The sequence below is a fragment of the Uloborus diversus genome, chromosome 1 (assembly GCF_026930045.1).
Source record: "Uloborus diversus isolate 005 chromosome 1, Udiv.v.3.1, whole genome shotgun sequence".
In the NCBI taxonomy this organism is placed as follows: domain Eukaryota; kingdom Metazoa; phylum Arthropoda; class Arachnida; order Araneae; family Uloboridae; genus Uloborus; species Uloborus diversus.
In genome coordinates this window covers 77,628,801-77,652,942 of record NC_072731.1, presented here as the reverse complement: position 1 = coordinate 77,652,942, position 24,142 = coordinate 77,628,801, and the positions used below count along the sequence as shown (strand labels likewise).

At 32.6% G+C, this 24,142-nt stretch overlaps 2 protein-coding genes across 2 annotated transcripts in view; one reads left to right on the top strand and one right to left on the bottom strand.

Moving 5' to 3' along the window:
• The window catches only part of LOC129234664 (kelch-like protein 18), a 72,619-nt gene extending 53,387 nt beyond the window's left edge, over nucleotides 1-19,232 (bottom strand). The window contains exons 1-2 of the mRNA XM_054868707.1: nucleotides 19,111-19,232; nucleotides 10,191-10,321 (exon numbers count right to left, since the gene is read on the bottom strand). Of these exons, the coding sequence (XP_054724682.1) occupies nucleotides 10,191-10,321; nucleotides 19,111-19,221 (242 nt within the window). The 5' untranslated portion in view covers nucleotides 19,222-19,232. The remainder of the gene's footprint in view (nucleotides 1-10,190; nucleotides 10,322-19,110) is intronic.
• Nucleotides 19,233-20,833: 1,601 nt separating this feature from the next.
• Nucleotides 20,834-24,142, top strand: part of LOC129230533 (bromodomain-containing protein 3-like) — a 215,644-nt gene continuing 212,335 nt past the window's right edge. Inside the window, 1 exon segment of the mRNA XM_054864940.1 lies at nucleotides 20,834-21,121. The gene's annotated coding sequence lies outside the window, so the exon portion shown is untranslated.

The following is a 24,142-nucleotide window of genomic DNA, read 5'->3' as shown; positions in this document are numbered from 1 at the left end:
AACTAGACGCCTTCGGCGACCAGCTGGTCCACTTTTTTACGCCATTCGCCTTTTTGCGCCAGGGTTGCCGCCTACGGCGGCTGCTTAGACAATTTAGCGACGGTATTAATCAATGTTTTTCATTATATACCAACATTATCATTTGCCTTTTTACGCCAATGTTGCCGCCTTCGGCAGCTGCTTAAATAAATTTCGTGGCGATATCAATCAATCTATATCTATCTATATCATTAGTAGTTTGAATAAAATATTTTCTAGACCTATCTTCAGTTCCGTCGTTTGAAATACTTTTAAGGAGGGGAGGGGAGACACAAACGGCGTACTCTTCATGCAAATTTTGTCAAAAAATAACAAAAAGCACTCTCACTTTTATGTGAAAGCATTGTTTATTCAAAGTCATGATGTGTGTGTGTGGGGGGGGGGGATTGATACCCCGTTGAAGTTTTTTAAATGACGGGCATGTCTCTTTCTTGCTGTTCATCTACTATATCGACCTCTATATTTGTCTATCTATCTGTCTGTCTGTCTATACGATCTATGCCTATCTACCTCTGACAGTAATTAACAATCTTTTTTATTTATGTAAGTATTAATTCGAAAAAAAAAACATTTTTTCCACTCAATCTTTATCTCTGTATCTACCTAACTTAACCGTCAATCCGTAACAAAAACACAGATCATGCAAAAAATTGCTTGCTTTATTTATTTAATCAAAATAGTCCGCAAAAAAAAAGGTGAAGAGAAGGCAAACGATTTCAGTTGGATCACGTAATGAGGTAAGTTAGGAACTCAGCCGGCAAGCGAACAGCTCGCGTTGTGTCCTGCATTAAAAAAATTGTAAAAAAAAACTATTGCGTATTTTTCAAAACTTTTTTCTTCTGAAGGGGGCGGAATGTTTTTACTATTACCAACTAAAATTTTAGAATTGAGGGTTCAATACTTGCCGCAGGATGGGTTTCGGAAAAAACTAAACCCAGAAAAAAATGTAAAATAAAGGTTTTTTCAAAAATCTATAAAAAATACAAAAATTGCTCTATCTTCAAAATTTTTTCATTCATCATATTTAAAATTAAATTTCCTACACAATAGTACAAAAAATATCCATCTGGCGCGATTGGTTCGGGATCTGTGAGGTCAAAAGTACTAAAAAGTGCTAAAAATAACATAAAACATTAAATAACTTTTTTTCTAATTAAAATATCAAAAATCGAAGCCCGAGGTGCACATTTTCAGCAAAAACTGCACCTGTGTACCAAATTTCATCTTTCTAGGCCTTGCCATTTTCCCAGGATGCGCGCCACAAACACACACACACACACAAACATCTTGTTTTATTATATGTATAGATTTGTTCAAAAGTTAACAGAACTCTATTATTGTAGAATGAAATGAGCTCAGATTTCCAAAGATAGCTGTTCATGTGAGAGAAGAAGGAGCAAATGTTCAAAGCAAAAAACAAAAAAAAAAAAAAAAAAATGAAACGCGTCAAAAAGTTTTGGAAGTGACCAAAAAATTTGGATCCTTTGTTTTACCAATGGTGTTATCTTAACATAATTATTCAACCTCCAAAACTGATGAAAAGATGACTGTTCTCCATTAGCAATTTCTGAGACAATAACTAGGTATGCACACATTAAAAAAAAAAAAAAATATTTAAAATAAATATGTGTGACTCAAACTTCTTGTAAAATGTATTTTTCTTCCAAATAAATATTTTCCCCTATGAGCACATATCTTTCTTTGGCTCCAGTTAGTTCTACAATTATTTTAAACAGGGAAAACCATCTTGAGCCAAAGTAACCCAAACGCAAGGGTAACATGGGACCAAATAAATAATAATAATAAAGGGTAAAAATTAATTGGAAATAAACTGATCACTATTCAAAAGTTAAATTAAGAGATAATGAAATTAATTAAATATGAATAGTTATAAAATTAATGCGAAAAGTTCAAAAATTTGGGCCTAAGTAGCCTGCATTTATAGTAAGAAATTCTCATAGTAGAACTAAACCAACCAAATAATTAAAATTTGGGTGCATTTAACATCTGGCCCATGGGCCATAGTTTTTAGACCCCTGATATACAGCATGTTTAGCTATCAGAAATCTAATCTGAAATTATTTTGGCTGAAATGATTCCATTGGGAATGACCCGGAAGCTGGAGGGTCTTTTTAGACCCTCCAGCTTAAAAAAAAAAAAAAAAAAGAAGAAGAAGAAAAGGTAAGTTTTCTTTTTTTAAAAAAAATGTTGCTTTGATTCCAGACGGAATGATTGAGCTGAAAAGTGATGCGGACTGTAGTCTAAATATATAAGGGTGACGGTATTTCTTTCTTTGTGTCCGATGGCCAGAAGACCCCATAGCACCTACAGCCCTGAACTTGGGACAAAATTCAAATGCACCCCAGGGGTCTGCACCTCGAAGCCCGAATTCTAATTTTCTAATTAATTTTTTCATAATTAACTAATTAAGCTGAAATTTCACGTTTTTGGCCTTGTTAGGGGGTAAAAAATCCCCCCACACCAAGGGCACCCATATAGGGGGCAAGGGGGGCTCAAGTCTCCCCCCCTTGGAAATGAGAACTTCCTTGTTTTTAGTGCTTCTTTCTTTGCAAAAATGTATAAAAATTTCTTTTCCAGCCATTAATGAATAAGTTATTAAAAATGTCGAATTTTAATATCTCTAATATGTACTGAAATCGCTTTCCATGGGGAGAACATTCTGGTAAACCATGGGAAAATTTTTGATCCCCCCCTTAAAATTTTGCATATGGGCGCCCTTGCCCCACCCCCTAACATTATATGTCATTGGAAAAAGGTTTCCTTTCCGAACAAGATGATGTTTGTTCCATTTCTCTCAATTAATTAGAACAGGAGATATAAGCGATTCTAACTGCAATCCTAATTGAGCCAATTTTCAAGGCTAAACTTAATTTTTGTTTCTGAAGTAACGTCATCTTCGGTATAGAGTTGCGTTTGAATAGTAGAACAGGCGAATTCTTGATTTGGTCAACATAGGCGGATTTAGGACTGAGTTTCTGGGGGGGGCAGGATTTTTTTTAGCAACATTTTTATTGCCCCCCCTCCATATGTTTTTGTCTTTTTCCTGTGATGCATAAGGTTATGCTTTACTTTTTTGTGTGTCGTTTTCATTAATGTGTGTTTTTATGCTGTCCTTTTTGAATTGACCTTAAGAGAGCTAGCCGGTATCAAGAGAATGACGCAGGGCTCCCTCTTAAGTCGGATATAGAATATCTCCAATTTTAGGGGGCCGGGGGTTTCTCCACCACAGGAAATTTTGTAAAATGGATATAAAATTCTGCATTTTGAAGCCTTTTAGAGGTTAATTGGATAGACATAGAAATTGATAACTAGATTATACAGTTGTACAGTTTAGTTCAAACTTTGTAAGAAACAGCCATTTTAAGTTTGAAAGAAAAAATAAACTAGAGATTTCTCATTACAACAACCTTTTTTTAATTATAAGTAGAGTGCAGAAAACGAAAAGGAATAGAGGTAGTGTATCATTTTTTTTCCTGGCTAAAAAGATTAACAATCTGCAGTAGAAGTAATTGGAGCCCATTTTGCTTAGGATTTTCAAAGTCTTACCTAATTATTTTCAAGGACTCTAGAATAAATAAAATTATTTAACTCACTTCATTTGTACTTTCCAGTCTCTGATATTTTAGTACTTGATTGTAAATTTTTACAGTCCTGTTCTAACTTTGAGAAATAGCTATTTTAAATTTAAAAGAGAAAAGTAACCATAGATTTTTCATGACAGCAACTTTTCTTCAGTTGCAAGTGGGGCAGAAAACGAAAAGAAATAGAAGTAGTGTATTGTGTATTTTTTTCTGTGCTAAGCAAATAGACCATATGCAGAAGACGTAAGATAAAAGCAATCAATACAAAGAATTTCCAAATGACTGCATTCGGAATTGAATAACTAGCAAGATATGAAACATATGAGTCACAAAAATTTATTTCAATTAATGTTACAAACATGAGAACCATGATTTTTACATTTTTAATACAGGATGTGGCAAGGAGCTGAATTTGACATATTTTGGCATTTCTCCCTCTCTACCATTTGTTAGACATTTTAAAATTTAAGGTTTGTAGTCACACGTTTTGAAATATTCAAAGTTTTCAAGCACTTAAAAATGAAATTAGTTTTTTCAAGCAATTTCTATTTTTTAAGGAACGAATCATGAATTTTTTTTCGGAGTTAGGGACCCACTTCAAAGCAGGGACCCTAAGCAATAGCTTGTTTATCTTTTAGGCAAATTTGGCCCTGTTTGTAATTCACTCTTACCTGCAAATTTTTGCTTGATTTTTTGTAATTTTTACGAAAATTTGTCAGTTTTTACGGTTAAATGATATTTAGGATTTTACCAATCTTTGTTAGGTTTTTAAAGACTTTTATAAAATTTCAGCAAAATTTTCCAAAACTTTTGATGACTCAATTATTTAGATTTCAATAATGGCAAGGACTGACTCACTTAGACTTAGATGATTATGACCAGAATTGGAAAAAAAAAAATTTTTTTTTCTTCAAAAAAAAAAAAAAAACGTTTTTTTTTGGTTTAAACCAGGTTTTTTTGGTTTAAACCGGGTTTTTTTGGTCTAAATACTATTTGCGAGAAAAACAATTTTCGGAAGGTAATTAAGGTTCCATGTAATTAACAGTTATTCAATAGTCACATTATACCAAATTTTTCAATCAAAGAGATTAGAACAAAATCTTGTAACTAAATTAAATAATTAAAATAGCTTTCTGCAGGGAAATATTAATTGAAATGCTTGACTTGATTAACATATTAGTATGCATGTATATATAGACCCTTTATGATACGAAATACTGGCTTCATTTTTGATTTCATCAAATGAAAGCCAGATTAGGTCTTTTTTTCTACCAGAATTTGAGATTCTTTTTAAAACAATATGAGTAAGTAACTTTTGTAAACTGCACAGGTTAGCTAAGGCAAAGCAAATACCAAAATCCCAATTCCAATGAACAAAAGGGGGGGGGGGACTAAGAATTATCTGCACCCAATAGTCATAAAGCAGCATAGGTGTATAGCCAATCAAAATCTTTTGAGCACACAGAATCCAAAAAAAAAAAAAACACCAATGGAGAGTGTAGTTTATATGTGAAGATTTATATATTTCTCAATCAATTTTTACACATACATTTGCATTTTGTTCTGGGAATTTAAAAATGTATCTTTTAATCATCCTACATTATAATATAAAGAACTATTATGTATCATAATATGAAGTATAAACTTTTTTTTTAAATTTGATTCAAAAAATATTATTTGTGTTCACCTGCAGAACAAATCTTAATTTTTAGGTGCAAACAATTAAGTTAGACTGTTGATTACCTCACAAGTCAAAGTTAAAATTCCAGGAAAGTGCAAATAAATGGGCAAAAATGTCACACCCCTGCAACAGGAGTGAGCAATATAATGGATTGCATCTGCAATAAAAGATTCAATCCTTAGTAAATCTTAACTAATCATGCAAATTAAGCATAATGTTGGAAGTTGACTGAAATCTGCTTTATGGAACATATATGAAATAAAAAATATATTAATATTTTTTTTCGATTAAAGCTTGTAATACATTTTGAAGAAGCAACTTTGCAATTTTAGTATTTATCTCTGCAACTTAGCTAGGAACTTAGCATAAATGGAATTTTACATTTTTCAATATGTGTGGGGAAATCAATGTAAACCTGTAAAATGGATTTTTTTTTTTTGGATTTTTTTTTAAAAAAACCATTTTTTAAAAAAACCGCATGGTTTTTTAAAAAAAACCAATTGGTTTAAACCAAACAACCCTGATTATGACTAAATTTACTTTTTGAATAGTATTTATAGAGTAAGTAAAATTGTACTCTCCCTCCAAGTAAAAAGATTCATTTAATCAGAACTAGAGATGTACCGAGTACTTGGTAATTACTCGGTACTCGACCTACTCGGCCAATTTGCCGAGTACTCGGTACTCGGCCAAATTCTGATCAGATACTCGGCCAATACCGAGTAGTTGCAAAAAATTGAATATTGTCCAAGACAGATTTTTGAGAATAATGAAGTTTGTAATGCTTCAATGGAATAAATCTTTATTTTAATGTCCCCAAAGTTAATAAAACTTATTTATTAAAAATTATGCAAAAAAAACATAAGTATAGAAAATATGGAATTTTTACATTAAAAATGGATTTTTGCTACAAACAAAAATAGTTATATAAAAAATATAAAAACACCTTTGCTTAAAAAATAAAAGGAAATAAAACAACGTTAAGAGCACAGTGCAGGAACACTGCAAACATGTGTTTTCAGGGTGGCGACAGGAACTGTGAAAAAAAGTTCCCTGACTTTTCCCTGATTAAGTTCACCAACTTTCCCTGATTTAAGTTACCAATGATAATGGTTTTCTTTCTTTGCTCTACTTGAAATCCATTGTATGTTTGTATTAAATGCAGTATTTTAAACTTTTTAAGTTGTGTAAAGTTGTTGAACTAAAGATATATTTTAAAAAGATGCTACTTTTTTAATAAAATGGTTAAAAAAAACAACAAAAAAACAAGACAATTTTTTTGGAAGGAAAGAAAAACCAACAAAACAGTATATTAAATTTTTATACATGGAAAGATTATAGAAAAAAAAAAAAAAAAAACTTCACTTCCAGAAACCACTTAGCACAAGAAATTTAAGAAACTATTAAAATTACTCTTAAAAACATATGTGTATTTATGACAGAACTAAAAAGTAATTGAAATTATTTTGAACTAAGTTTTCAAACAGTATAATAATTGTTTCAAGAATAACAATAGTGAAAGAATAGAAGTAATGTAGTTATTCTTATCTGACTAATTGTCATATTTATGCAAAACAGATGAAACCATTTGACATCCATTCATAAGGAGCTTTTCTCTAATCAAAAATATAGGTTTTAATGAATGAATACAGCATTTTAACAATAAAAAATAAAAATATTTACTTAAGTTCACAAGTTAACTCTATTTCAAATTATTTCAGTATGTAACGAAAAAAAAATCTTAGATTGCTTTTGTAACAAACAACTTTGAATGCAAGAAAAAAAAGCAATTAGTTAATATCAAAATATATAAAAGAATACAACTTGGTTATAAAATTAAAAAATTACTTAAGTCTGAAGAAAAGAAAACCCTTATAATCTGCGGTGACAACAAATAGTATAACGGCAAAAAACAAAGTTCTTTTAATTGAAAGTTCTATTTTAGCAATTAAATTAAAAACCCAAAGAAGTAATAACTTTTAAGCTTTTATAGTATTAATTTAAAAACCAAAGATTTCTTCTTGAAATCGTGATTACAGTACGCTAATTACTTCGAGACAGTGGGATAAAGGCAACGGAGCTAAGGCATTAATGAAGGCTTCCTCTTTGCCTGTATGGTTGTTATTTTACGTAGCATTGAAAGCGTAAAAGGAAATTTCAAGCTAGGTAAAATAAACAACCTAACAGACACAGAAGCAATCTTAATAAGTTCATCCTGTGGTTAATAAGTAAGATTCAATACTTTGACGTTGAGGAAAAAAGATGCACAAATATGGGGCAGTGTATAATCGCACCTCATTAATTTTACTTTTTTCGAACAGATAATTGGCGGAAAATGCGTAGGGAATTAAGAGTATTTAATTTTGTAAAGCAAAAAAAAAAAAACATTTTTTTTCCTTTATAAAATCTATTTTCCCTGATTTTTTGTTATTTTTTCAAAATTCCCTGATATTTCCCTGATTAATAAAGTTCCCTGACTTTTCCCTGGTCTCCCTGATCTGTCGCCACCCTGGTTTTGGTGTTACAAGGAATTCCTTTTTCAATGCACAAAATGGGAGCTCATGGATTTAAAGGCATCCGACAAAAGTCGGATTTTTTGGTTGAATGTCTTTACATTCTTTAGCTCACATGTTATGCACTGAAAAAGATGTTCCTTGTAACAGGGGGGAAGGGCAGAAACACGTGTCTGCAGTGTTCCTGCACATTTGTTTTATCTGCTTTTAAAAATTATTTATATTTGGTGGACTAGAACTATTAATTGATTGGTGTTTTAATTCCAACTTCATTAATCATACCTTTTATTTATTTATTTTTAATTTTAAAAATAATTTTTTTTGTAAAATTTTTGACACTAACAAAATTGTTTATATAATGCCTAATTAAATTTCAGCAGAAATTTAGCTTTAAAAACTATTATATAGACAAGGAGGTCTGTACTACTATTCCAATAAATTCAAAATTCATCACATGTGTGTCGGTGGTTCTTCTTAAAACATAATCGGTACTTGGTAACTCGGCCGAGTAATGAAAGGCCGAGCAATCGGTAACTCGGTACTCGGCCGAGTACTCGGTACTCGGCCAAAGTGCTACTCGGTACGTCTCTAATCAGAACACTCAGATAATTGATATTTATTCAGTTTGCGATACTATTTATTCTCTTTTAAGCGAGAGAGAGAGAAGGAAAAAAAAAATGCTTCTTAGAATTTCTTAAAGGGCCAATTAATCTACTAAGAACATAAATATTATGCACAAATATACTTCAAATGTGGACACAAATCATAACGAGTAGATCATTCTGTTAGCGAGAATGGGGGCGGAGGGAGTTTTTCCCTCTTTGCTTTAGGTTCTAATTTGTCAAAATAATCGTCAATTATTATAAGTGTTGCAGCTTAATGTAAAGCTCATTTAGCCTATATTTTCATTCATATACTTGCCCAAATGGTTTTCAGTCCAAAATAATGAATTTAGACACGTTTTTAGCACCCCAGTGAAAGCTGTTTTATTTGTATTCAATGTTCAATTTTTTTTTCCTTTTCTTTTCTCCCATCAGAAAAGGACATTTGCTTTTCTCTTCATTTTCATTAAACTATTCAAAAAAGAAAAAGTCATGATTTTTTTGTTTTAAGATTTTGGAAGATATGTTGTTACTATATAAAGTCCTCCCAAAACTGGGGGGCATTGCCCCCTATGCCCCCCTTTATAAATCCACCCATACCCTTCTAAAATATTCAAAAAAGAAAAAAAAAATTTTTTTTTTAATTTTTGGAAAATGTGTTGTTATTACATAAAGTCCTTCCAAAACTGAGGGGGCATTGCCCCCCTCAGACCCCCATAAATCCGCACATGTTGGTTATTGTGCTGTTGTCATTTTTCTTAAATTCATTGTGCGAATGTAAATTGATTTTCTTTTCAATTTGAAAGTCGCTTGACGAATTTGGATAAACAATGTAGTTGCGGATTATTTGTTTATTTCGCAAAATATTTTAGATTTCAAAGGATTGCATTCAGTTTTTCAAAGGGTGTTCACCCATTTTAGTTAAAAAATATGATTACTGATTATTTGACATCAGACGGGAGGGGGGGGGGGGGTTTAATTCTAGAGTTTTTTTCGTTTTTTTTTTTTTTCATTTTCTCAGATGATAGCTTTTCAAAAGAAAAAATTTTCATATGGGGTGCGGGATTTCCTTTTTGCCCTAGATGTACCAAGTTTTTCAATTGTGCTGTTTTTCTGCTGGGGAGTTGAATCCTTTTTCGAACGGGATAGGGGATTTCCTTTTTGTCCTGGATGTACGCCGATTTTTCATCGCAATTGCTTATCCGCCAGAGTCCGTTTCGCTCTCTAATTAGGTGGGTTTCTGCAGTGCGGTAACTTCCGCCGGACGTTTCGCTGTATCTTTTTTATGTTACATATTTACGTACGTAATTTGGAATAAAAACAGAGGGGGAGGGGATTTTATTATTCAACGGACTTCCTTTAAATTCTTAGTAAGGGCATCACTGTGCCAGTACAGCAAGTTATAAATAAAATTTAGTGAAGGTGTAATTTTGAGAAATATAGCTTAGTGAAGTGGCTCAGTTTGTGATATAGAACTTTGTGAAGAGGAAGCAAAGCAGACCAAATTTGTGCCTGAATCAACCCCTAAGGTGACTTATTCTAGGACCAGCCTAGCTAGGCACAATGCCTGTTGATTATAATCCCTTTTGCACTTGTATTTCCTTTACTATTTTACAGTATTTACCATGCATAAACAATCTTTATTTATACTTTTACTCTCTTTTAAATTAAGACAGTATAGGAAAAAGTACAATGCTATTTGAATTGGATTTTAAATTGAAAATATAAACTTTAAAAATACTTATCAACTTACTCTGGATCTATATCTTTAATGTTAATTTCAGTTTGCTTGCTTTCAATCATATCATTTGTAAACATAGCTCGAAAATATGGAATGGTTCCAGCCAAAATAATTCTATGGGCATAGAACAGCCTATTTTCAACCTAGAAAAATATAATTATTAAGATACATGTTTTAAAAAAAAATAAAATTAACATGAATAAATAAGTGAATGAAAATTTTCACATAGAAATATTATTTATATACAGTGGCAAAAAAAAAAAAAAAAACTGCATCAGTTGCAAAAATTCACATTTTAAATAGTATAAAGACTTGACATACTGGACATGATGTGGAATTTATCAGACACGATAGGTTCTTCTGCGACTGTGGCGCAGGTACCCTGAGCAACCAGTGCCAACTCCAGGGGGAGCCCACCAAGGACACGGACACCCTGTACGACTCTGCGGCCCCCATGGAATCCCACACACCAGTGTTGGGCATCAACTAAAAAAGTCAACTAAATTTGTAATTGCTTGATTAGTTGACTAAAGTAATCTGACTCCCATTTAGTTCAGACTAATATTTTTAAAATTTAATTCAATTGCAGACGAAGATTAACGTTAGTTTAAACTAACTCGTTAGTTGATTAAAAAAACTACTTTAGTTCAGATTGATTTAGTTCCGATTAAATAAATCAAATTGAATTTAGTCAGATTAAAAGTAATCAGATTAAAAGTAATCAAATTGATTTGATTAAATTTTTAATTCAGATTAAATTTGTAAAATATAAATGTCACATGAACAGAGGCACATTTGTATTTCTACGTGTATGTACATATTTATGCAAGCATACACGAGTTAATACGTGTATATATACAACTATGTGCGTGACAATACGTATATAAACGTGTTATCCCGCGTATGTTCGTGTACGGAGGTATATATGAATTTTTAAGTGAATATACATATTTATGTGTGCATATACGAGTAAATACGTGTATATACGAGTATGTAGGTGTATACAAGAGAATATGCATAAGGATATGTGTAACCCCGAGTATACTCGTGTACAGAGGTAAATTTGCTTATACACATACTTTATGCAATTGTATACTTTATTGCTCATACAATTGTGTATACACATACTTATGCATGCACACAAGCGAAAATACGTTTATATACGTGTATACATGAGAATATGCGTAAAGATACGTGTTACCCCGAGTATACTCGTGTAAAGAGGTACATTTGTATTTCGATATGTATATACATATTCAAACATGCATATACGAGAAAAAACGTGTACATACAAGTATGTTCGTGTACACACGAGGATATGCGTATAGATATGTGTTACCCCGAGTATACTCGTGTAAAAAGCTACATTTGTATTTGTACGTGTATATAGATATGTATGCGTGCATAAACGAGAAGGTACGTGTATATAAAAGTATGTTCATGTACACACGAGAATATATGTAAACATACGTGTTACCCCGAGTATACTCGTGCACAGAGGTAAATTTCTATTTAAACGTGTATGTACATACTGATGCATGCATATACGAGAAAATACGTGTATATACGAGTAAGTACGTGTACACACGACAATAGGTATATAGATACTTGTTTAACCCGAGTATACTCGTGTACGATAGCACATTTGTATTTCTACGTGTCTATGCATATTTATGCCTTTATAAACGAGTAAATACGTGTATATACGAGTATGTACGTGTACACATGAGAATATGCGTATAGATACGTGTTACCCCCGAGTATACTCGTGTAAAGAGATACATTTCTATTTCGACGTGTATATACATATTAGAGCATGCATATACGAGAAAGTACGTGTACATACAAGTATGTTCGTGTACACACGAGAATATGCGTATAGATATGTGTTACCCCCGAGTATACTCGTATAAAAAGCTACATTTGTATTTGTACAGGTATATAGATATTTATGCGTGCATAAACGAGAAGGTACATGTATATACAAGTATGTTCATGTACACACGAGAATATATGTAAACATACGTGTTACCCCGAGTATACTCGTGCGCAGAGGTAAATTTCTATTTAAACGTGTATGTACATACTGATGCATGCATATACGAGAAAATACGTGTATATACGAGTAAGTACGTGTACACACGACAATAGGTATATAGACACTTGTTTAACCCGAGTATACTCGTGTACGATGGCACATTTGTATTTCTACGTGTATATGCATATTTATGCGTTTATAAACGAGTAAATACGTGTATATACGAGTATGTACCTGTACACACGATAATATGCGTATAGATACGTGTTACCCCGAGTATACTCGTGTACAGAAGTAAATTTGCTTTTAATTGTGTATATACATACTTCTGCGTGCACACAAGCAAAAATACGTGTATGCTCTTGTACACATGAGAAGATGTGTAAAGATATGTGTTACCCCCGAGTATACTCGTGTAAAGAGGTACATTTGTATTTCTACGCGTTCATGCATATTTAAGCTTGCATATACGAGAAAGTATTTGTATATACAAGTATGTTCATGTACACACGAGAATATGCATATAGATGCGTGTTAACCCGAGTATACTCGTGCAGAGAGGAGAATTTGTATTTAAGATTGTACATACACTTTTATGCGAGTATATACGAGAAAAGACAAGTATGTACGAGTATGTTCGTGTACACAAGAGAATATGCGAATAGATACGTGTAACCCGAGTATACTAGTGTACAGAGGTACATTTGTATTTGTACGTTAATACATTAAAATACATATTTATGCTCGCATACACTTGTATATACGAGTAAAAACATGTATAAACGAGTAGTTTTGTGCATATCCGTATATATACGTGTTATCCCGAATATTTGTGTATGCTGGAAATTTTGTATTTCTACGTTTATATACCTATAAGTACGTGTAAACACAAGTAAATACGTGTATATACGAGTAGATAAGTGTAAACCCATTTTTTTTGCATTTCTACCTGTTATCCCGAGTATATTCGTGGACGGAGGTATGTGTAATTTCTAAGTATATGTACAAATTTATTTGTGCATACACAAGTAAATACGTGATTACACGGGTATGTACGTGTACACAAAAAATATGCGTATGAATACGTGTTAATCCGAGTATACTCGTGCACAGAGGTAAATTTGTATTTAAACGTATATATATATATATGTATATATATATATATATATATATATATATATACTCGGGATCTCGTATATGCATGCATATATATATATATATATATATATAAAATTAAGCAAACAGAATTACAAATATTAAACAAATTATAAATAACAAATGATGATAAAAAGGAAAAATGCAAACAGCTATTAAGTAGGAATAGAAAAAGAGTGAATCCAGAGCTCATCAGCCGTGGAGGATTCATTAATTATGGTCAAAAGACCAAAATTTTAACTATAAACTAGAAGAGAATGCTTAAGCTCTAGTACATGTAATATAGAGTAACAATGGGCAAACGCACCACTTGTTAAGCTAAAAACAATAAACTAGAGCTCAAACCTAAAACTAAAAGCAGGGGGTTTCGCCTCGACTAATTAGCTCACCTTCTTTATCTTTTTTGTGTCATTGTACTTCTGTTTTTTGTTTTTTTTTTTTCAATAACTTCCATTGTTAATAAAGTTTTTCTAACTTGGGCTGACAATTTTGGGGTCTTTGTACGAGTATTCAGGCTTTCTGCCAAAATTTTGTTATTTCTTGAAAATTCTCTTACGGTTTTCTTTAATTCAATATGGTTATGAAGAAACATACCCAATGCCATAGGAATTGAAGATAAATTACTACCTGTCAGCTCACTTATGGTTGAACTAAGAAGATAAACCTCTGATTTTGATCTAATTGATGTATTTGCCATACTCAGTTATTTGAAAGTAATGAGACTTATGCATTTCAAAAATAAGTGCAAACTATCATTCCAATAGTGGTGAAATCAAAACCAAAACAATTAAGAATACATACATAAGTAACAACAAGTTGAAAATTTATTCAATCACAACTGTTAAAGGAATAGATTTTATGTATTTACTTGTATTGACAAAAGTATTTTCATAATGGCTATTGTTAAGTCTCTACATAAAACTGCAATTTTATAAAGCAATTGTTTTCTTGTTAATAAAAATAGCAATTGTATTTTATCTTAGTGAGGTCAATGGTCGTGTGAGGTACGCGTTCTATTTAGCAATGATGAAAACTTTATCTGTGTTGAGCTACCTCTAAAAATTATCGAAATGTTTTCAAATTTTGTCTGATTTATTTTTTAATACATTGGAACAAAATGGGAGGGTAGGACTCAAAAAATTTTCACCTTCGAAATTTTGGACCACCCTAATATACACGTACAAATACAAATGTACCTCTTTACACGAGTATATTCGGGGTAACAAATATCAATACGCATATTCTCGTGTGTACACGAACATACTTGTATATACACATACTTTCTCGTATATGCACGCTTAAATATGCATGAACACGTAGAAATACAAATGTACCTCTTTACACGAGTATACTCGGGGTAAAACGTATCTATGCGCATATTCTCATGTGTACACGTACATACACATATTTTCGCTTGCGTGCACGCATAAGTATGTGTTTTCACAATTAAAAGCAAATTTACCTCTGTACACGAGTATACTCGGGGCAACACGTATCTATACGCATACTATCGTGTGTACTCGTACATAATCGTATATATGTATTTACTCGTTTATAAACCCATAAATATGCATACACACATGGAAATACAAATGTGCCTTCGTACACGAGTATAGTCGGGTTAAACACTTATTTGTCGTGTGTACATGTACTTACTCGTATATACATGTATTTTCTCTTATATGCATGCATCTATATATTTATACACGTTTAAATAGAAATTTACCTCTGTACATGAGTATACTCGGGGTAACACGTATGTTTACATATATTCTCGTGTGTACATGAACATACTTGTATATACACGTACCTTCTCCTATATGCACGCACAGATGTGTATATACAAGTACAAATACAAATGTACATCTTTACATGAGTATACTCGGGGTAACAAATATCTATACGCATATTCTCATGTGTACACGAACATATTTGTATATACACGTACTTTCCCGTATATGCACGTCGAAATACAAATGTTCCTCTTTACACGATTAGACTCGGGATAAAACGTATCTATACGCATATTCTCATGTGTACACGTATATGCATGTATTTTCGCTTGTGTGCACGCATAAGTATGTGTTTTCACAATTAAAAGCAAATTTACCTCTGTACACGAGTATACTCGGGGTAACACATATCCATATGCATATTCTCTTGTGTACACGTACATACTCGTATATACACATATTTACTCGTGTATGCACACATAAATATGTATATTCACTTAAAAATTCAAATATACCTCCGTACACGAACATGCGCGGGATAACACGTTTATATACATATATTTACGCACATAGTCGTATATACACGTATTAACTCGTGTATTCTTGGGTAAATATGTACATACACGTAGAAATACAAATGTGCCTCTGTTCATGTGACATTTATATTTTACGAATTTAATCTGAATTAAAAATTTAATCAAATCAATTTGATTACTTTCAATCTGATTACTTTTAATCTGACTAAATTCAATTTGATTAATTTAATCTGAACTAAATCAATCTGAACTAAATTAGTTTTTTTAATCAACTAACGAGTTAGTTTAAACTAACGTTAATCTTCGTCTGCAATTGAATTAAATTTTTAAAATATTAGTCTGAACTAAATGGGAGTCAGATTACTTTAGTCGATTGAGGATTTAGTTGATTAATGCCCAACACTGCCATGGCATTAGTCAGACATCAACTAGTCAGACATCTAGTCAGTGCGCCGAGAGAACACTTTTATACACACACCTCTTTTTATCACAAGCATTGTACGTACTCACATATCAATCATGTCGATACAAATTGTAATTACCAAAAAAAAATATAATTAACAAATTTTCCCAGTAAAAAAAAAGAATTTTTTTTTTTATTTTAATTTAGCCAATGTGGTTCTCCAGGGAAACTAAAGACGATCTAAATTACAAGCAAGCCTCTTTTCATAGGTTTAGAGAAACTGGTCACAGTGCAGATAGGCTCCAATATTGTAACGCAAAGCGTAAATTTAAGTATTTGGTACAGATTCAGAAAAGAGAGTTGGCGCAAAGACTGGCAGAGAACATAAACAGGAATTCCAAGAGATTTTTTGCATATACTAATTCGGGGAAAGTTCGAAATAGTCATATTGGGCCACTGGTTGATGAGCTGGCAATTTTAATTCAGGACGATAGTGATATTGCTAATGTTCTTAATAATTTTTTTTCGAGTGTTTTTAACGATAACTGTATCTCAACAGTTGATACTAACAAGACACAAGCTATAGCACAGCTTGAGGACTTTGTATTTTCCAGGGATGACATTTTACTTCATTTGAAAAAAATTAAAGAGACTAATGCTCCGGGACCAGATAATATTTATTCAAAAATTTTAGTTGAATGTGCATAGGAATTAGCAGATGTATTCGTAAATATTATCAATGCTTCTTATAACTCGGGGACAGTGCCAGAGGACTGGAAGCTGGCTAACATTACACCGCTCTTCAAGAAAGGGTTTAAAGGGAGTGCGGGAAATTATGGACCTGTGAGTTTAACTTCGGTGGTTTGCAAAATTTTTGAAACATTGATAAAAATTAAGATCGTAAATTTTCTAGAGACTAATAATCTATTGACTAGTTTTCAGTACGGTTTCAGGCATACCTACCAACATCTACTGGGAAAAAAATCCAGTAGATAATTAAAAAATACAGTAGATGTTTACGACGGATTTTTCGTTCTTCGGTAGGAAATAAAAGAATTTTTTATTTTCCTTCTTAGTACAACAAAATGCTCCTTACATCTTATACACAATCAAGAGAAATGATCAAAATACAGGAATCTCCCAGAAAAACCAGTAGAGTTGGCAGGTATGGTTTCAGAAAAGGTAAATCTTGTGCAACTAATTCATTACATTTCTATGACAAAGTTACCATGGATTTGGACAATAAGAAGCCTGTAGATGTTGTTTACACTGATTTTCAAAAAGCTTTCGAGAAGGTGCTGCATGCTGCTCTACTAAGCAAATTAGCTGATATAGGAATAGGAGGGAAAACTTTCATTTGGGTAAAAAACTGGCTGACCAGAAGGAAACAAAGGATAGTTGTAAGGGGAAATTATTCTAATTGGAGTGAGGTTTTAAGCGGGGTTCCTCAAGGATCAGTGTTAGGGCCAGTTTGCTTCATTGTCTTTATGAACGATATTCACAAAAGTATTTCTGGGAACATGAATTGTTTTGCTGATGATGTCAAAGTTATGGGGACTGTAGAAAATGAAGAACAAGCAAATCAGCTGCAAGAGGATCTAGATCATATTACAGAGTGGGATGATAAATGGGGTATGGCTGTTAATGTTGGGAAATGTCAAGTGCTACATTTAGGGCATGGAAATAAGTGTACAAGTTATTATTTGCAAGGTTCAGTCATTAGTCAGGCAGAAAAAGTTACTGATCTGGGCGTCTTAATAAGTCAGGATTTAAAGTCCAGGCAACAGTGCAGCGTAGCTAGTAACAAAGCCAATAGGATGCTTAGGTTTATCAGTAGATCTATTTCAAACAATTCTAAAGAAGTTATTCTGCCCTTATATAGAAGTTTGGTAAGACCTCATTTGGAGTATGCTGTTCAGTTTTGGTCTCCTTATCTTAAGAAAGATATTAATGTATTGGAAAGGGTTCAAAGGCGAGCTACAAGGCAAGAAATGGACTTTCTCACTTAGACTATGATTCCAGGCTTAGAAGGCTAAAAATGTACAGTCTTGAGCAAAGAAGAGATCGAGGGGACATGATTCAGTTGTTTAAATTTATTAAAATGAAAGATGCTATGGGGCTGAAATTTAGCACTGAAAACAAGACAAGGGGGCATTATTTTAAGCTATTTAAATCTAAGGCTAACATGGATATAAGGAAAAATTATTATTATAGCAGGGTAGTGGAGCCTAGGAACAGCTTACCGGAAGAGGTGGTAATGAGCAAGGGAGTAGATAGTTTTAAGAGGGTCACTGATCTTCACTGAGGATTGTAAATTGACTAGGACCGAGCCCAGAGCCTGTTGCTAGTTGTCACTTTTGTATTTGTATTTGTATTATATATCGTCGTCTCAAAACAACAGTAAGATCCCAGAAATAACACTAAGATATCTTACTATTTCTTTAAGGTGACAATATAGTTTATTATGCCTTCAATGCTAAAAAGCTCAATATGTACAGCAGCAGAAGCTACAGTATCTGTTGTTGCTTCAGGGCATCTCTAATTAAAAGTAATTATATCCATTTACAAAAGGCTAAACTACTGCACACACAGAATATTATATGCAAATACTACATTGTTGGTTTGCTGTCAAATGTTTCCCCACTGAGGAAAACATTTGACAGTTTGTCTCTGAATCACAATATTTTTGAAACTGTTTTCAATGCTTTATTGAAATCAAAATTTATCTCTATGTCAAAATAGCTCTTGAAACAAAGTTTATTATTCTCAGACACATGCAAAGAATTTTGACATAACCATTCACAGATAAAAGTAATGTTTTACTTTCAGCATTGGCTTAAATTCTTTGATTTTTGAAGCCGTTTAGAAGATTCAACAAAAAATTGAATTTATAAATTTTGAAATGGAAAAAAAATCTCGTTTATTGATTATGCCTGAATTTTTTACCCGATCCCCTTGTCCCTTGCTAGGAATTGCAAAAATTGTCCCGAAAATAAAATCCTCAAAAGCTTGCTTTTTTATTTAGCGATCTTTCAAAAAAAAAAAAAAAAAAGAAAGCATTGTTTACCTTCAAGGTAACATCACATAACTTTCCATCACGTTTAATGTCTTCAAAGACAGGAAAAGAACTGTCAGCTAAATCAGTTTGTACGAATGTGATTGAATCTTCTGCAGACATTATAATAATTTCAAAAAAGTTAATCACATATTGAAAGCAAATTTTGCTTCAATAATCATCAATATGCAATGCACATATGATCATTTGTTGTTTCTTGTCTTCTTTAATTGCGAGCATTCAACTATACAAAAATAAAATTTTTTTTCAAAACACCACAACAGTAACCTACGAGAATCTGCTGTTTGCGTGCATCCTCGTAGGCCACGGCTAAACACGCAACAAGCATCTTGGACTAGTTCTAAATTCTCATTAACTGTTCGATCCGGTGATGGTGCTGCCATCTATCGGTATATAAAATAATGGAGGCAAGGCACTAGTATGCAGACCTCGACATAAATACAGTTGAAGTCAGTTGTGACTCTTGAATAGAAAAAAAAATCTAGGCTGCGTTCGGAAACGATCCACCGGTTACACCGCGTGGTTAGTCCGGTGTGGTTATGACGTATTTGGAATTTCTCTAGGAATTCCGGTAGAACAGCTGTGTTTCCGAACGCTCGTGGTTAAACCGCGGTAGTTCTAGTTCAGCAGCAAACGACACTCCAATCAAAGCGTAACTTTCATAATAGGCAAGTCACGTGCGTTACGATCAAAACATGAAACACCACCGGATTGGCCAATACAGACTTTGTGACGTTTGTGATCTTTCTAACCGCTTCCAGACAGCGGTGCCACAGGTTGCTACCAAGTCGACCGCCAGAAAACAACCGCAGCGTTTCCGAACGCGGTTAAGTGACGTCACCGGTTCCACCGCGTTCGGAAACGCTTGCGGTTGCACCGAGGCGACCGATCCGCGTTTCCGAATGCACCCTTAATAAGGCAACCCAGGTTAAATCTCCCTTAACGCCTGGAAATCAAAAATATTATCCTTTGATGTATGTTTTGGACAGTTTCAAATTAATTTATTCAAGAATAAAATTTTTTAGCCTTAATATAAATGTCGAACTATTTTGCTTCAGTTGTTTTAGAATTTTGCGCTCGTAACTTTCACTGTTTAAGCAGTGGTTACGATTTCCATGTATTATCCACCTTGTCCACTAATAAAGTGTAATAAAATTTTCTTCCATAAAGCTGTTACAATCTGAATAAATACTGAATTTTTCAATTGTTTTCAATAATTCTACACAAACTGAGCATTTCAAAATGTCGTTCATATATCTCTATTTAAATACTATTACCTTTCAGGACATCTGTACGCATTTCATATATCACATAAATTCGCAATTTTGTTTTGAACAGAATGGCTCGCAGTGTTAACATATATTTTATAATTTTGCTATATAAATGTATAATGTTTTTTAGTAAATAATCACGTGATTTAGTTTATGGCATGGCGAAATGAAAGCGTAGATCAATCGTTAGTTCTTGAATGACGCTTGGTGAGCTGGCTTGTTGGATGTAATGACGTTACCAATGCGATTCTAAACGCATTATTGGGGGAGGATTTCCCTAGAAGTAGATGCTCGTCCCCTCACCTAAAATCAGAATTTTAATACAGACAACACAATTATTATAACATTTTCAATAAAATATTTAATATAAAATATCGGAAGAGTCATGTGATAATTTTGCACCAATCAGGAGACAGGATTCTAACTGCCTAGCTTGAGACGTACTCATGTAATGAGTAGCCATTGTTGCCCTAAGGGTATCTATTTATAAATTAAATCTGTTTTAATTATGAAATTTGAAAGTTATCCTCCTAAAGATGAAAGTATTCTGAACATACGAAACATCCGCAGAGGGTACTATAATGTTATTTTCAAATTATATTAGCTCATAAACTATGTTTTCACCAAATATAGAGCGGCTGTGCAATTTCAAGGACAGCTATCTCGGTTTCAGCTTTTTCTATGGAAGAAGCCAAACTGATATATATTTAGAAATAAAAGGCATTGTTCAGGTATTTAATTTGAACTATTTTACATCTTTTTCAATTGCTATGTCAATGAAGCGGCATGTTTACATGAGTTACTTGCCGGATTAGGCTTAGTATGTTGTGGCTTTTGAAATTTGTGTTCAAATACCGCCATTTTCATAGATTTATTTTTATCTTGGTGCAATAATTTAAGATAAGGAAAAAATCAATTTCTCCCTTATAACTCGCAGAGAATTATACACAAATCATTAAATTGGAACAACTTCTCACAATTAAAAAAGATGATTATATGAGCTGTGATTGTTCATGTTTTACATGATCGGCTTTCAAGTGACAACTGATATTAGTTTTATTTATTTTTTGTACAAAATAAACATCTTCAAGTGACGTTTTGCTTGTAATTTTCACATTGTGTTACTTCAAAAAATGTTTTTACAGTATCTATCAAAAGTTTATGTTTCTGTCATTCATTTCTAAAGTTTAAAATTTCTATTTATTTTCCAACTAAACGACCCTCATCGCTGTCAGTAAGCTAACGGTAATTTGATAACTCTAAATATGTGTTGCTGCATCTTCAAAAATTAAAAGCTTACTCTAATCTTTGGGGTAAGTTTATGGGTTTCAAATGCACTCTAGATGAGTATAAGATTATTTATACTTTAAAAAAAAAATCTACTAGTTTGACATTGCAATGAGTTTTCACTACTTATCTCTAAATTGATTAGTTCAATTTTTATTTCACAGACAAAATGGAATAGACTGCAATTCAAGAGTTATAATTGTGAAATAATAACATATAATTTAAAGATTTGTGGAAGGATTGCAAATAGTAGCTAAAAGGCATTGTTTGATATTTCCACACCTAGCATGCTTCTCACTTGAAACTTGAAAACTAAATCAGCTTATTACATCGAATTTTAAAGCACGCAAATTCTATCAAGCAAAAGATCACATGCATCTCTTGTGATGTTTTATATTACTATAATTTGCAAAAGTATTATGGCTGAAATTAATGATGTAAAGTGTGTGTGCTTATAACACTGGCTGCTCTTACATTACTATTTTGGTGCTTTTGCATTGAAATAATAGGTACTAATGGTACCTTTCACTTTGGAAATATTTTTTTGTTTTTCAGTGCGTGTTGCTTATTAATAGTATTTAAATAGAGTTATCGAGATCAATTAATTTTAAGGTTTGAAATTTTTATTGTTCCAGCTGTGAACATCAGAGTAATGAACCTTTATTGTCATTTGGGAAGTTATTCCTAATCATTGGGGTTACATTTTCCTTAAGTTTTTTTGCGAGTCAACGTGACTTGCTGAGGACAAAACTCTGCATAAATGTTAAACTAGGTTATAAAGAATTAAGAGTTGGTTTAACGGCATAAATGTACAATACTATTTGAAATTACTTTTGTGTAATAAAGTATTATTATTATATAATCTATGTCTAGGGATGCAACGAATAGTAATTTGGCCAAATACCGAATATTCGGCCGCCGAATAGTTGTTTTTGTCTAAAAACAAAGCTTAGGTTGCATTTAAAGCACATTTCTGTGCATTAAACAGCTTAAAATACTGACACTATATAAAAAAATATTTCGGAGCAAATTAATTATTTTTTGAAAGCATATGCATTAACTTTAAAAATATTCGGCCGAATAATTACTGAGAGAAGGGGGGAAACATTTTTTGGAACACTTTCTAAAGATAAGTGAGCTTTATTTCTTAGCTTTTGAAACAGCAATATCTTTCCACTAGAAACATCATTTCACTATGCTTCTCAAATAAATAAGGCCCGGGGGGGGGGGGGGAGGACTAAAGAAACCTGAATTGTTGGTAAAGTTTTCCACTATCTGATGCTCATTTCTTAATCATTAATATATTTTTTGACTTCTAAATACAACTATTTAAGTCATTGTGATTAATCCTATTCACCTTATCTAAAACTACTTAATTTTCTTTTAAACTGGCAATCTAAAAAACGTAAGAATCTATTCAAATAAGCTTATTTTTTACCTCCCTTTCATAAGAACTTCCTTTTTCAGCATTCTTCTTTTACTTCCAAAATCGGTTCTTTTGACACCTACCAACACTTGTTCTGTATCCTTTCTCCCTTAACCCCTTTCAACTAATGGACTGGTTCTAACTGATAAGAGTCAGCAATATTAGTTGCTCTATTCAAGTATTTTATTCTGTTCTGAGTTCAAATAAAGCAAAATGGATTTTTCTGTCAAGAAAAGTTTAGTTTGGAGTATTTTTGAACATATACCAAATGATTGCACAAAAGCAAGATGTAAATTGTGCAAAGATATTCTGTCAAGAGAAGGAGTTGGGAAAAAAAAAGACAACTACAAGCTCACTGATTAACCATTTGGCTAAAAAACATCCAGAAGAATATCGTGAAAAAGTAAAAACAAAACTTGTGATACAGTTATGGAAGTAAATACACCAGCGACACCCAGTACAAGTCAAGGTGTAAAAAGGAAGCAAGAAACGTTAGATTCACGTTTTGAGAAGAAAAAAATTTGGGACAACCGATCAGTAGAACTTGCATACTTCAATTGCGGAAATGATAACATGCGACAATCAACCATTTAGTTTTGTCGAAGATGAAGACTTTATTAATTTAATGAAAAAAGCTCAGCCAGAGTATAAAATTCCCAGCCGGGAATATTTCAAAAAGAAAGTTATTCCTTCACTTTATGAAGATTGCATAACAAAAGTCACAACATTAATATCAGATGCAGAATTCATGTCCCTAACATTGGATATTTTGACTAGTTCTGTCAGCAATTAAAGTTTTATGAGCTTTACTGCCCACTGAATATCAAAGGATTTTATTTATCATCACCCTGCACTGGAAGCTAAGCATTTTCTGGGAAGCTATACTGGTGAAGACATCTGTGATATGTTCACAACAGTGGTTGACGACTGGAATCTGAATCACAAAATCCACATAGTATTACGCGATGAAGGATCAAATATCATGAAAGGAGTACGTATTTCAAATTTAAAAAGTTAATCCTGCTTTCTACACTTCTTG